This window comes from Gordionus sp. m RMFG-2023, chromosome 1, assembly GCF_954871325.1.
Source record: "Gordionus sp. m RMFG-2023 chromosome 1, tfGorSpeb1-WG-v2, whole genome shotgun sequence".
NCBI classification, from domain to species: Eukaryota; Metazoa; Nematomorpha; class Gordioida; order Chordodea; family Parachordodidae; genus Gordionus; species Gordionus sp. m RMFG-2023.
Window position 1 is genome coordinate 11,386,354 of NC_088775.1, and position 15,271 is coordinate 11,401,624.

At 25.3% G+C, this 15,271-nt stretch overlaps 2 protein-coding genes and 1 long non-coding RNA gene across 4 annotated transcripts; 1 reads left to right on the forward strand and 2 right to left on the reverse strand.

Moving 5' to 3' along the window:
• Positions 1-619: 619 nt before the first annotated feature.
• On the forward strand, positions 620-13,416 carry LOC135931301 (protein FAM76B-like). Of its 2 annotated transcripts, XM_065468305.1 has the most exons (9): positions 620-712; positions 764-822; positions 866-926; positions 1,290-1,436; positions 2,619-2,818; positions 3,083-3,160; positions 4,109-4,229; positions 5,135-5,236; positions 12,280-13,413. In XM_065468305.1, exons 1-9 carry the CDS (start codon positions 632-634, stop codon positions 12,430-12,432), a joined length of 1,002 nt encoding a protein of 333 aa, XP_065324377.1. In that variant the 5' UTR covers positions 620-631; the 3' UTR covers positions 12,433-13,413. The 2 variants fall into 2 exon arrangements, with proteins under 2 accessions (XP_065324377.1, XP_065324379.1); XM_065468307.1 differs by lacking the exon at positions 3,083-3,160 and having other exon boundaries at positions 12,280-13,416.
• LOC135931743 (piggyBac transposable element-derived protein 3-like) lies at positions 6,463-8,689 on the reverse strand. Its single transcript, XM_065469030.1, has 3 exons — positions 8,570-8,689; positions 7,563-8,348; positions 6,463-7,512 (listed from the first exon to the last, which is right to left on the reverse strand). Exons 2-3 carry the CDS (start codon positions 8,334-8,336, stop codon positions 6,586-6,588), a joined length of 1,701 nt encoding a protein of 566 aa, XP_065325102.1. The 5' UTR covers positions 8,337-8,348; positions 8,570-8,689; the 3' UTR covers positions 6,463-6,585.
• A 190-nt stretch (positions 13,417-13,606) lies between the features above and the next one.
• LOC135925972 (uncharacterized) lies at positions 13,607-15,266 on the reverse strand. Its single transcript, XR_010571768.1, has 3 exons — positions 15,210-15,266; positions 14,396-14,604; positions 13,607-13,708 (listed from the first exon to the last, which is right to left on the reverse strand). It is a non-coding gene; the product is annotated as an uncharacterized LOC135925972 (long non-coding RNA).
• Positions 15,267-15,271: the final 5 nt, after the last annotated feature.

The following is a 15,271-nucleotide window of genomic DNA, read 5'->3' on the forward strand; positions in this document are numbered from 1 at the left end:
AAATGTATTACTTTGACAATTGGTTTTAATATGGCCTCTTACAGTTGCATTAATTTTGAAAAAAATTTCCCAAGCCTAGAGATATTAAATTTATAATTAATGAATGAGAAATCTCTGGTTTACCAATTAATCTATGAGTTAACTCCTAGTTGTTTTGATAAAAAAAATGATTTTGTTTCGTGTATTTTCTAAAAAATGAAACTTAAAGGAGAGGCTATGGAGTGCACCATTACTTTGAGCGGAAGCTAGCTCCTTTTAAAAATGTAGTAGCGGGACTAGCTCTTTTTAGAGAAGGTAATATCTTATATTTATGTAAAGATTAATAATATTTTTGAAACTATAATCTTAAGTAGTTTTAAACATTAAAAAATTTTATTTGAAAAAAGAAATGAAATATTAAGTCATCGGCAAAATTGTAAATAACTTTATTAAAATATAATATAAAAACTATAAATATATATTTGAATATAAAGTTTTAAAGGATGAATCAAAAATCGAAATAAAAATTTATTAAAATAAGTATCGTAATAATATCCAATAATTTTAATAATACATATTTAAAAAATATTATATTATCACATACCAGGCATGGATTAGCACATATAAAATGTCACAAATACATACATTTATTATGTCTGCATTATTTGCCTGTGCTAATTGTAGTGAAAGATTTATATTTGAAGAATTATCTGATAACGAGCATCTTTGTAAAGTATAATATAATTCTTTTTGTAACATAATAATATTTAAATTTTATTTATAGAATTGTCAGAAATTGAAATCTAATTGTTCATATTGTAGAAGTGAGTTTCAATTAGAATCGTAAACAATATTTTGAATTCCTGCTTTACTTAATTTTTTTTAGTAAACATAGCAAAGAAAGTATATGTAAAAAATGTGCACATTATGTTGAAAAATATGGAGTGGTAATATATATTTTTATAAATATTTGTTAGAAATTTATATTTTCTACTTTTTTTGTAATATTATTAGTGATTTTTTATATACTAGTTATGGTTAATGTTAAATGCTTTATTTAATATATGTTTATTATTGTAGCCTTAAATATAATGTCAAGCTTGTTTTTATATATAAATAAGCATATTTATTTATTTTTTTTAAATTATTAAAATAAAAGTTTTAGATAAAAAAAAATAAAATAATTTGTTACATGTTAAGGCTATTTAATAATAAATTATTTCAAATAATTAGCTATTAAATTATTTTTTTTGTTTAAAATATTTTTTTTAATACGATTGTAAATATTATTTTTTTAAATATTTATTAAGCCTTCAGCATGCAAATATTGTAAGTTGATTGCTGCCTTTTTGGGCTCAAAGTGTGAAAGATGTTATGTCCGTGAAAAGAAATTTGGTGCCCCCAAACTTTGCGAGCAATGCCAACAAAAATCTGCCTTTCCCAAATCAGATAAATTAGTTTGATTATAATTGACTATAAAATTATCAAAGCAAGAATTTGCTGTATGGGGGGGGGGGGGGAGGTGGATAATTAAATTTTTTTAAGATAAAAGTATTGTTATTTAAAAATATCAAGCATAAATTTATTAGGATTAATAACTATTTCTAATATACAATTTTAAATTATGTTAATTATAAAAAATTAAATATATGAACTGGCATATAAATTACTATAAAATAAATGTGAATTAAAAAATATTAAACAGATATAGTCGGTTACTTAAAAAAAACTATAAAATAAATGTGAATTATAAAATACTAAGTGGATATAACCAGCATAATAAAATAAATGACTCAAAATAGAAATTTAAATTTTTTGAGCCTTTAAAATTTATATATAAAGTATAAAAAATTTAAATGTTGGAAATATAAATTTACACAAGTTTTTTAGGAATAATTGTATTTTTTTATGTAAACTAATTAAGTATTCATGAAAAAATATAATTTTAACTTTCGATTAGCACATAAAGTTTGTGTATATTGAAAATTGAGGGGTGGAATATAAATCTATTATTAAATAAAATATTTATCATTGGTATCTTTAATACCTTATTAAGGAGTATATGTCTTTCTTTTAGGTTAATTATAAAATGTTATAAAATTATTTGTACTTTTTTGCTTTTTGTAAGATGACTAGGATTTTCATCATCATCAGTATGTTTAAAAAAATTTCTTATATCCTTAATTATATGCCACTAGGAATTTGAAAGCAATAGATAAATATTTTGCCAAGGAAAACTTAAAATTGAAATTAATTGATAAAATAACTTCATAAATGAATGTGATTAATTTAATATATATTTAAAAAGAAAGAGACATGAATAAATATAAAAATAAATTAATATAAACAATATTTTTGGGAAATATCTGGCATCTGCATTTTTTGGCTTGGAGGGATGGATTTGTCCCCCTGCCCCTCCCCCCCCACTGCTGTGTGTGTGCCAGTGTATTGTAGCTGTATGATCTTCATTGAGACATTTTTCATTATATTTTTGATTTTATTGCCTTTCCTATTAATTATAACCTTTATAGAGATTTATCCTTCCTTATTTCTTTTCAATACAATTTCTAATATAACCACATCATAATAACATTTTATTAAATAACTATGTCTTTAAATAAAAAACACCTATATATTAGTTGGAAAATAAAAGTATGTGCTGGCTTTGTGCTCGGTCCTATAAGAAACTCATCCTTACCTCTTCTATACCTCGAAAAAAACAAGCACATGAACATCATATACATAAGCACAAAATCAAGAAATTGAAACAATCGCTAACCCAACAAAATCAAAATCATACCTCCATCAACACCTCATCTCAAATACAAAATAATGCAAAGTTTTACAAAAATATTTTATGTTTCTTTAAAATCTCTTCATATTGTAGTAAATCGTTCCTTGCAATCCTTATAAAAGTTTATGTTCTTATTTAAAATTTCATTTCTATTTTGAGAGAAAAACTATCTTGATGATGGGCAATGTGCCTGAAAGATTACTATCAAAACTTTATTATTTTAAAATTTTAAAAATATCCAATCGAGATTCTATATATTATTATAATGGTTTAAATCTTATTTATATGTTTTTTTAAACTGATATTTAGCACTGAAAATGAAAACACAGATCAAAAGTCACAAAAATCTCCCACCAAAAAACCTTCAAAAGATAATCTGTCTCTTAGGTTTTTAGTTTTTTTCTCTTAAAAAAATGATTCTAAAATAAAAGTAAAAAATAAACTGTTTTTACGCCTATTTTTGTGAAATCTGAAATTTTCATAATTTGCTTTAAATTTTTTTAGGGTAGTGCTGATCCGATACACAAATTCACTGATCTGATCCTATAATCACCCAAAACCGATCCAATACATATCACTTACATTGATTTTTTCTATACAAATATAATAAGAAATCGACGTTTTTCTATATAAAAATAATGACTAACTCGCTTTCAAATATTCTCTCATCTCATGAACAAGGTGGTATTTTATGCATTATCACAAGTTGTTAAGTATATTTTGTTTCATCTTATTCCCTAAAAATTAATAGTCTTATTTTAAATATGGATAACGTTTACGTCTAAATATTGTCTCGTTAAATATTTATATATTATGAATTTAGTGTTTTTTTAAATTATTCATTTTATTTTATGTAATTACAAATAGGTATGTAATGTTCCATTAGGAAAAGAAAAAATAAAAATTTATCACAAAATTTCCTGAAGATTTTTTTAAATATTTTACAACGTTACTTCTTATCGAGTAATTGTGCAATTTTATTTTCACTAAAAAAAATTGATTTGTAGTAATAATTTAAATAATTATTTAGTACTCTTGCCAAAAAAACGCTATTTCGAATGATCGCTAGGACATCGGTATTCATAAATGATATATGACAGAAATGATGCTACGAATAAACAATGGTAATATTGGAACGGTTTTGATTTATAGATGGGAAATACCGGACTCGATCCGATATTTAATATCGGCACAGCCCTAATGCTTTTTTTAAAAACACCCTGTAAAGTTAAAAGAAAACCCTTTATTATAAATCAAGTTTATCGCGTGATATATTATTTATTTTGAAATTGATAATCTCGATTTTTATTATTTTTTAAAAAAAAATTTGTTAAGTCCTGTAGAATTAAAAAATTCTGATCACTTTGTCATGGTGAATAAGCTACAAGAAGAGATCGATCTCCTCAAGAAGATTATTCAAGAAAAGGATAGGCTTCTGTTAGATAAAGACAAAAAGGTTTGATTTTTTTTGCTTATAATTATCAAATCGTTTTTATTGGTCAGAAGAAATTCGTTGCAATCACCTGATTTATCTGAATTTCTATTTAGTGTTATCTTACAAATTTAACCCTTAAATATGATATCTTGTAATAAGTTAAAAATCTTAATTTTTAGATATCTCTTTGCCCAATCTATTTTTTTAAATATTATTTGTTTTTCGTCCCCATTATTTTTACATCAATATCATTGATATATGCCTTTTTTTAATTTTTTTTAAAAGCCTATTTAAGGTAAAAATAAGCCAAATGTTTCCCAAATCATATTATTTTTGGACTTTCACATTTCATATTTTTGTTTACACTCTTATATCTCATTACCGTAAATGTATTGGTTCTAAATATTGTGTTATTAATTAAATTTTCTTAACAATGATGAGATTTAGGGGATATAATTGTTAATTTAAGAGTTTGCAAAAATTTTTGATCTGCAGATTTTTTTACAAACAAATTTTTTTGATTAGATTTTACCTAAAATTCTAATTAAAAAAAAGAAGAAATTTGCAAAATTTTTATACCTGATTGAATCGAGATATTTCTCGAATTTTTATAAAATCATGTTATGATGTGTTTCTTTTTTAAAATCCGATTTTCAGTTCATATTCTTTTTTATTGGTTTAAATCTGTTCAATTCAGATCAAGCCATTTTTCGATATATATATAAATTTAAAAAATATTTATATAAAGCAAGACTTAAAAACATGTAAGGTTATCAATTAATATCTCAAGCTCGCTTATCATTTTATGATTTACATTATTTTTCGACGCGATTAAATTTTCTAATCTATTTTTGATGTAATTGTCAAGCAAAAAACCAACTTTAGATAACCTTAAAAATTAAAAAAAATCTTCTTTCGTTTTATAGATGGGCTCGATCAAGGCCATGAATTTTGGAAGCGAAAATGATTATAGGGTCAAAATTCAAAATTTACAAAAAGAACACAGTGAATCTATCACGTTATTACAAGTATATCGTTTACTACATATATATATATAATCGGTTGAGTATTATAGTATTCTAAATCCATTTTTTTAAATTTTTCTGGGAGTGCAGGAAGACGATTTAAAAAGAAGTATTTTTTATATTTTAGATTAGAGATCACAATGTAATATCACGAATAAAGAATTCATTTCTAAATTATATTTTAACATTTTTATTGTGGATATATATAAAGAATATGGTATTGAAAGAATTTATTTAGATAGCAAAAAATATGGATATAGAACACTAAAATACTGAACCTACGATATTTTGAATTGGGATATAGAATACAGAGAGTGGTCTTTCAATTTTGAATCATTTAACTGAGAGCGATTATCAAAGTTTTTTTTAAAAAAAAAATTGATTTGCAAAATTTGTGTCCTAAATTAACAGTTGCTAGTCTTATTAAAAAGCCATAATTTGGGTTTTTAAAAATCGTCCGATTAAAATTGTAGCCAACATAATATTATGTAAGTCTGGAGATTTTGCTTATGGATGACTGAAAAGGCTTGGATAACAGAGCGGGGTACCATGTTATAAATCAATAACGGTGGTGTTGTATGGACAAAAAAATATGTTTTATTTATTATAAATATATCTAAAACCTAAAGTGATACTAAAAATATATAAAATAAGGTATATATATATATGTCGTATTGGGATATGGAATCATGTGGGATTCGGAATCCCAACGTGGGGATTCGAGATCTTGAATCCCCACGTTTTTTTTGGAATCTTTTTTTTAAATTAAAAAAATATTTAAATATTCCGAATCCCCATCGAATATTTTTTTTAAAAATTATTAAATTATATTTTTTATTAAAGATTTTAGCTTTATATAAAAATTTTAATATTTGGAGAATTTCTTAAGAATTTAATAAAATCTTTCTTTTTTTTCTTTCTTATTTCTTTAAGTGATCTTTCTTTTCTTTCTTTCATTACTTTCCAACTCTAAAGTTTGACTAAAAAAAGGCCGTTTAAATCTTCTGTACTTTCTCACTCTTAAACATTTTTAAAAGATTAATTATAAAATTGAAAAGATATAATAGAAAAGGAAAGAATTTTAAAATCCCCCCCCCCCTTTTTATAAAAAAAATACATATTCATAGCCAGCTAAAAATTATATATTTTATGTCTTTTTTTTTTATTTATTATTTTCATGAAATTGTATAAATATAAATTTTGGCCTTAACCCTTTAGGTTCCCTCATAAAATTAATATGATGCAACACGATATTTACTAATTTTTTTATTGATTCTAATATAATATAATATAAAACACACAAAAAAAGTTTTTTAAATTCAAAATGGCGGCTCTCCCTGGTGGTTTTAAATTCATATCATTGACACCTTATGGAAACTTTCAAAACAATTTCTATTTTTATTTAGACAGAGTGGTACGTTGCATGATTTGCACGACCACCTTGTTCTTCTGGGATTTAACTTTGTACTACAGAAGGTACACCTTCGTGAGGTTCCTGCCTGAGGTTGATGAGCTGAATTTTTTAGTCTAATTTCTGGAAGGATATAAGGTTTATTATTTTTTCTTTGCATTGATATATAATTATTATCATTATGAATATTATCATCCCTATTAACATTTTTACAGTATGCCAATTCGCTAGCAATTATTTGTCTTCGGAATTCTTTCGATGAGAGTTTATTATCTGTAAGAATATTGTATATTATGAATGAATTGATAATCGCCGCATCTATCAGCCAAAAGAATATTGGTAGCCACCATTTTCGACACTTTCGCGAAATTTCATATAAAGACTTTAAATGGTCGAAATGGTCAACAGACCCCATATATTTATTATACATCTTTATCATTATTGGACATTTTACGTCAAAAACTTCCCCTTTTTTATTTTTTCTCTTCACAGTATCCACTGATCTCGGATCAATATAATTGGACATTATAAATACGTCACGATTATCTCGCCATTTAATTATACTTATATTATTTTTGTCACTTCTCCAGTCAAACTCACCTCTTTTTAATTTTGTTTCCATATTCTTTATGGGCAAGTATCTCCTATTTTTGTTTAGTGTTCCGCTAGCATATATACCTTTCTTTTTTAAATCGGCCATTAGAGTATAACTCGTAAAATAATTATCGAAAAATATTTTATGATTTTGAAGTCCTTCACAAAACTTTGTTACAACATTATAACCAAGATTACTTTCAACCTCTTTATTTTTCCCAACATAGATATTAAAATCATTCATATATCCTGAATTATCGCATCTCATCCAAACCTAAAAATATAGTTTAGCCGAAATAAATAATGACAAAATTTACACATTACCTTGAAACCGCGTTTCGTGGGTTTCTTAGGCATGTATTGCCTAAATCCTATACGGCCTTTGAACCTAATCATTCCTTCGTCAATTGCTTGATATTCCGAGGGAAGAAAATATTTCAAGCAAGAGGAACGGATATTATCAATGAATGGTCTTATTTTGTATAATTTATCATAATTTTCATCATTTCTCGATGGTTCTAAGATATTGTCATTTATATGGATGTGGGCCATAAGCCAAATAAAACGTTTTACTTTCATTATGGATGAAACAAAATTGTCATGGAATTCTGGTTTAGAACTCCAATAATCTTTGTAATTTGCCATAGTTTTAATTCCAAAGAGTATATGAAGACATAAAAATTTTCTTATTTCTGTAGGATTAGTTGGTTGATATTTAATATTTTTTTGTTGGGCATATAAATTGGTATTGAATGTAATTGTATTTATTAGAGAATCATTAATAAATTTCTTATATATATCTGATGGATACAATGGGTCCGTTTTTAAAGATGATATTGGACCTGATATTTTATCAAATTCTAATGCTGGTTGTGAAGAATATTTCTTGGACCAGATAGGATTATTATGGTTTGTAGCAGATTGATCATACGCATCTTGTTCAGAATTGTCATCAATTTCAATTTGATAAGGTGTATCCGATTCATAATCATCACTATCAATTTGGTAACGTGTATCCGATTCATAATCATCTTCGGAATCAGTGGATGAGTTGTCTAACGAAGAACCTTCAGATGGAATGTCCAGATAATCATCCATATATATAACAAGCTAAAATTATTGCGAAATGAGTTGGCAAAATTTATCAATTATTTAAAAAAATAAATATTAAAAATATTGTTGTTAAGTGGCAGTGGTTAGTTTAATATACCACATTAAAAAGATCAAAATAATATATAAATATTATTTATTTGAGCAAAAATAAATATTAGAAAGATAGATAAAATAGTGAGGAATATATATATTTAAAAATATTTGATAAATATACTTACTTATAATTAAAATTGGAATTTTAAGAAAAATCACCGTAAAAAACGTATTTTGAAATAAAGGCGCGAAAAAAAAAATTAAAAAATAACTCCTCCACAAACATATGAAAAAGAATATCTTTTAATATATATTCGTGGTGGTTTCATTTTATATGATCAACTCCTTTAGAAGATATAAAGGTTAAAAGGTGGTTTTATATTTGCACTACCGCGATCGAAAGGGTTAACAAGTTAATACTAAAGAAAAATTTCCAAAATTTTGAAAAATTTGATTGATTTATAATTAAATAACTTTTATTTTATATATTTCGAGATATTTTATTTTCTTTTATTTTTTACATTTTCAAATTTATTTTCATTTTTCTAAAAATAAAATAATTATATATAATTTTAGTTTAAAATTTTTTTTAATGCCTAAAATTTTTTTACCTAAAACTGATAATGATTATAATATTTTTAAAACGATATTAAAAACTCCAAAATATAAATCTATTCTAAATATACCGGCAAAATTAAAATTTAAAGTTTTTTCTTATTTTTATTTAGAAAATGAGTCTTTATTTTGCAAATAAAAAACCCATTATTATCATATCCAATATTCAATCCATATTAAAAGTCCACCATAATGACAATAATCATCCCGGTGTCAACACAACAATTAAAAATATAGAATCCGTATATGCTTCAATCCTCAAAAATTCGTTATAAAATATATCCAAAATTGTCCAATCTGCTCTATAAAAAAAAATCTTCCAAAGGCGCCAGTTGGAAAACCTTTAGTAAGCCATTCCGTCTGGGGGCGGGTGGAAATAGATTTAATTGATATGTCATCTACACCAGATGGTATCTATAAATATATATTCCACCTTAAAGATCATTTGAGCAAGTTTACATGCGCTTGTGCTCTGCCGTCAAAAAAAGCGGAAGGAATTGTTGATATTTTAAGAAACTTATTTTATCAATTTGGGCCTCCAAAAATTTTGCAGAGTGACAATGGTAGAGAATTTAAGAGTAATTTATTATTTATAAATATCTAATTAATTATTATTCTTAGATAACTTAATTACAGAGATGATAAATACGGAGTTTCCATCCATAATGATTATTCATTCCAGGCCTAGGCACCCTGAGACAAACGGGCTCATGAGATAAAAAATAAGTAATCAATATAAAAAACAAAACCATCATCAGAACATGATGTTAAATCCATTTCATTTGAACTAGAGATTATTTCTTGGTTATCATTACGAGCATAAAATACCTCGTAAGGTGTGCTTTTAATGATTCTACTATAATTGTTATTTATTTTAGAAACAACTTTGGGTAGCTGGAGGGCCCAGTCAGTTTTTTTAGTTTCCAGCATATACGCAGATATGCGCGTTTCCAAGGTAGAATTTGCTCTTTCGATGAGCCCGTTTGTCACAGGGTGCCCAGGCCTGGAATGAATAATCATTATGGATGGAAACTCCGTATTTATCATCTCTGTTATTAAGTTATCTAAGAATAATAATTAATTAGATATTTATAAATAATAAATTACTCTTAAATTCTCTACCATTGTCACTCTGCAAAATTTTTGGAGGCCCAAATTGATAAAATAAGTTTCTTAAAATATCAACAATTCCTTCCGCTTTTTTTGACGGCAGAGCACAAGCGCATGTAAACTTGCTCAAATGATCTTTAAGGTGGAATATATATTTATAGATACCATCTGGTGTAGATGACATATCAATTAAATCTATTTCCACCCGCCCCCAGACGGAATGGCTTACTAAAGGTTTTCCAACTGGCGCCTTTGGATGATTTTTTTTTATAGAGCAGATTGGACAATTTTGGATATATTTTATAACGAATTTTTGAGGATTGAAGCATATACGGATTCTATATTTTTAATTGTTGTGTTGACACCGGGATGATTATTGTCATTATGGTGGACTTTTAATATGGATTGAATATTGGATATGATAATAATGGGTTTTTTATTTGCAAAATAAAGACTCATCTTCTAAATAAAAATAAGAAAAAACTTTAAATTTTAATTTTGCCGGTATATTTAGAATAGATTTATATTTTGGAGTTTTTAATATCGTTTTAAAAATATTATAATCATTATCAGTTTTAGGTAAAAAAATTTTAGGCATTAAAAAAAATTTTAAACTAAAATTTTATATAATTATTTTATTTTTAGAAAAATGAAAATAAATTTGAAAATGTAAAAAATAAAAGAAAATAAAATATCTCGAAATATATAAAATAAAAGTTATTTAATTATAAATCAATCAAATTTTTCAAAATTTTGGAAATTTTTTTTTAGTATTAACTTGTTAAGGCCAAAATTTATATTTATACAATTTCATGAAAATAATAAATAAAAAAAAAAGACATAAAATATATAATTTTTTAGCTGGCTATGAATATGTATTTTTTTTATAAAAAAGGGGGGGGGGGGATTTTAAAATTTTTTCCTTTTCTATTATATCTTTTCAATTTTATAATTAATCTTTTAAAAATGTTTAAGAGTGAGAAAGTACAGATTTAAACGGCCTTTTTTTAGTCAAACTTTAGAGTTAAAGGAAAATAATGAAAGTAAGAAAAGAAAGATCACTTAAAGTAATAAGAAAGAAAGAGAAGAAAGATTTTATTATATTCTTAAGAAATTCTCCAAATATTAAAATTTTTATATAAAGCTAAAATATTTAATAAAAAATATAATTTAATAATTTTAAAAAAAAATAATTTAAGTATTTTTTTTAATTTAAAAAAAGATTCCAAAAAGGGGATTCAAGATCTCGAATCCCCACGTTGGGATTCCGAATCCCACATGATTCCATATCCCAATACGACATATATATGTATTATAAAAAAACAATTTAAAAGAAATACATTGTTAAAGGCTAACATGTTTAAAATAAAAGCAATTTAAGTTAAACAAATTTAAAACGTCAATCTCGATTAACATTCCCCTTCTTTTGAAAAACCTTCCCATAATCCATCTGAGCTGTCATAGAAAGTTTGTCGTCCAAATGATTTATCATTTTGATTGTCAAGTTGTTGCATAAGTCGTCTTAATCGTTGGCTTGTTTAAATCGTAAGCTTGATATCCTTATATAAATCGTGATTTTGTCATGTAGCTTGCTTATAGTACTCAGTGGTTATTATTATCAATAATACATGGTTAAGGGCTATCATCTTTAAAATAAAATCAAAGTCAATCTCGATTAACATTCCCCTTCTGAAAAACCTTCCCATAATCCATCTGAGCTGTCATAGAAAGCTTGTCGTCCAAATGATTTATCATTTTGATTGTCAAGTTGTTACATTTGGGCTAAAAAATTTAATCTGGCCGTTTTTTAAAATCTACCTGAATCGGGCTTTTCAGCAAAATTAATGGAGTCTATGCACGCAAGAATGTATTTCTGATCAAATCAGATTTTAAAAATTTAAAGATCGTCTTAGTGCAGGATTTAATAATTGAGAGATTCCATATCATAATACGACATTTATATCTCTTTTTAAAAATGGGGCAATCAGTGAGATTTAAGACTGGTTTAAGTTGTAACCCTGATTAAATGATGAAAATCTTCAAATTTATACTTGTAGTTTTTTTTTTAAATTAAAATTTCAAGTTATTTATTCTTTTAAGATAATAATTTTTTTTACAATCCTAACTTAATTTAAATAATAACCTATTTCTTTGTCGGCGCGTATAACAGACCAAAAACAGGGATCTACAAAAACAAATATCGCAACTTACCATGGAAAACAATACGGTTAGCAAAATGATTAAAAAGAAAGTCACCGCCTTTCAAAAACAGGACAGCCCCTACATAAATAGCCCTGCTACAATTAGTCCCCTATTTTTGTAAATTATGAATAATTATCAATCAATTTATCGTTATTTATATCTAGAAGTTAAACGCGTCTATATCTTATGGTAAAAATAAGTACCATTTTATATACCCGAAGAATGTTGCTGAATTTGATTAATTCATTTTTTTAAATCATTCTTTCGTGGTGTTTTTTCTTTTTCCATTACACTGGAATTATCATAAATTATATTTTTAAAATTGGTATTATAAACAAAAACACTTATATAAAAACTTGATATATGCAAAATATGTTACAAAGATATCTCATATATTTTATTTCAATTTTTTAAAATTATTATATTTTCCCCATATGATTTTTTTTTCATCTTGTTATTATATATGCAATCCAAAACTAGTTTTTTTTTTAAATTAGAAAAATCTATAGAAAAAAAATTATATTATTTAAAATAAATATGATTTAAATTCTAGGATTATTAAAATAAAAATATAAAATTGTAAAAGCAATTTTGAATTTTTTTTTGAACATCTTATGATTTTTCGGGAAAGTCTGAGAAGTAAATTATAACTTGATTATTATATTGTTCTAACTTCAAACTCCACTTTTGCCAAAATTTTATCCTTAAAGGGAGCTGGTCTAATTTTAAATAAAATTTTTATAGCTATGGCGCATGATTGTTTTTTTAAAAATTGGATCAAAGCAACGAAGTTTGCATGATTAATCTGAAGGAATTTTTCAAATTTTAATTTATTCTTAAAAAATAAAACATTCTGTTTGGCGTTTTAATTAATTATCATTTCTCAAAAGTAGTCTGCCGAATATTTTCTTAAGACGCATTATTTGTCGCCCACTACCTCGGACGAGCCCGAAATTATATCATTATTAAATATATATTTTTATAGAGGATTTTGATCTAAAACAAATTTTAAGAATTTTGTGATATTTTTTTTTATTATTTCATTTTATTTTTTTTTTGAATTATTATAATTTATTGTAATATAAATATCTGAAAATAAATATATTTAAAATAATATACTAAAAAAATAAAATTAACATTTCTAAATAAAAAAAATATATATACCGCGTGTTTCTTGCATGTATTCTTATATTTTTGTAAAAAAATTAATTTTCCATTCATTAAACAAAAAAAAATTTGTCATAAGATTCTTCTGAATTTTCATTTTAGTTGATTTTTTAAATTTAAATTTTGCCATTTAGTTTAACAAGGAACACTTTTTTTGGAGAGTTTTTCGCTAATTTTGTTTTGAGTATTTTCTTGATAAATTTTATGTTGATATAACTTTGTTTTCAAATCTAAAAATAAATGAAAAATTATTGGATTTCTAAAATAATATATATAAAGTAGAGGTCTGCTAATGGTAAAATTTTCAGGTCCGGTTGGGATTTAATCCTGGTCCGGTTCCAATTTTTTTACGAAAGTTTCCCTGCCCGGTTTTATTAAAATCCGGAAATATCCCTATGGAAGCCAATAATGACGAGGATATAAGATTTTCTTATTAAAGCAACAAACACAAAATGAAGGTAAAGGAAATCGCATTTTTTGAATGAAATTTGTCTGTAATAAAAAAAAATTTCTATATAAACGCGTCGGACTCCATAAATTTTTTATTCTACCTATTTTTTTCAAGTCTAGTCCGATTAAAAAAATATGTCCACCCAATCGGCCATAATTTTAGAAGGTCCGATTCCAAAAATGGATTAATTATAGAGGTTATGAAATTCTTGTTTTTAAACCAAAATTCTAATGTTTGTTTTTTAAAAAAATAATGTATGGAAAAGAAGTAACATTTATGCAAAGACAATTGTAATTTAAATCTTATGTCCGCGTTTTCCCCAAGAAAATAAAACCTCGAATGCCATGCAGGGCAGACTACAAACTGAGTCTAATCTTTGTCAAAAAAATTTCCTGACACGTATATCAAGAATTTATCTGATGTCTTATAATACCGTATTAAGATAAGTTAAGTTTATATAATTTACCTTTTTTTAACAATCCACCTGATAACCCAAAATGTCCTTGAATATTTTGAAGCAGCCACCGCAATTGTAAATATGGCATTCAAAATATTCGTGTTTGGGACAAGTGACGTCTTTACAAATAGACACGTCGCATTCGTAAGGAGCTAAACCTATTGGGCAAAAGTTTCTTCTAGGATGGGTTATTTGACGAATTTTTTCAACCCCTTGTACTGTTTGTTATAATTTATTTAAGTATAACAAATTGTAAAATGATTATTTTTTTTAAATGATTTTGTAAAAATATTTAACCTTGAATAACATTTTTTTTGTAAGATCATATGTGTATATACCTATTTATATTCCATATCAAATATAAGCTCTCAAAATATAATTTTAAAATTGTGAGAACAAATTGTTATTAAACAGCTGTCTTCTCTTACCTTTTAAAACCGAAGAGGCCCATTTTTAAATTTGAAAACTCAAATAATTCTTAAAAGGGTAAGTTCAAAAAATAATCACTAGAAAATAAAGTCTACAAGATTATGATTTACAATCATAGTTTCCTAATTTCCAAAAAAACTTAAAGGAGTTTATCTAAAATTTCATGGTGCATGAGCCATCCACTAAAGATGCCAATGTTATTATATAATTGAACTTGCAAACTTTGATCAAGATTTATTTTAATTCATTTGTTAAAATTACTTTTTGTTACAGTTACATGCTGCATCATTAAAAAATAACTAGTTCCAGTTTACATTTTTTTTTCAAAAAATAAACGAATTAGAGCATCTATAAAATTTATAACCACTCATTAGTGATAAAAAAAAATATGTACCAGGTCCTAGAAACTCTTGATCCTCAACATCGTTTTTCCGAGGTGAAAATGAAGGATACGCG

What these genes read in the sequence shown, in the direction of transcription:
- LOC135931301 (XM_065468305.1), top strand. Translation starts at nt 632, where the DNA reads ATGTCTGCATTATTTGCCTGTGCTAATTGTAGTGAAAGATTTATATTT. An exon ending in ATAACGAGCATCTTTGTAAA is followed by an intron (nt 713 to 763) that starts GTATAATATAAT and finishes TTTTATTTATAG; the next exon opens with AATTGTCAGAAATTGAAATC. An exon ending in AGTGAGTTTCAATTAGAATC is followed by an intron (nt 823 to 865) that starts GTAAACAATATT and finishes AATTTTTTTTAG; the next exon opens with TAAACATAGCAAAGAAAGTA.
- LOC135931743 (XM_065469030.1), bottom strand. Translation starts at nt 8,336, where the DNA reads ATGGATGATTATCTGGACATTCCATCTGAAGGTTCTTCGTTAGACAAC. An exon ending in CCACGAAACGCGGTTTCAAG is followed by an intron (nt 7,513 to 7,562) that starts GTAATGTGTAAA and finishes CTATATTTTTAG; the next exon opens with GTTTGGATGAGATGCGATAA.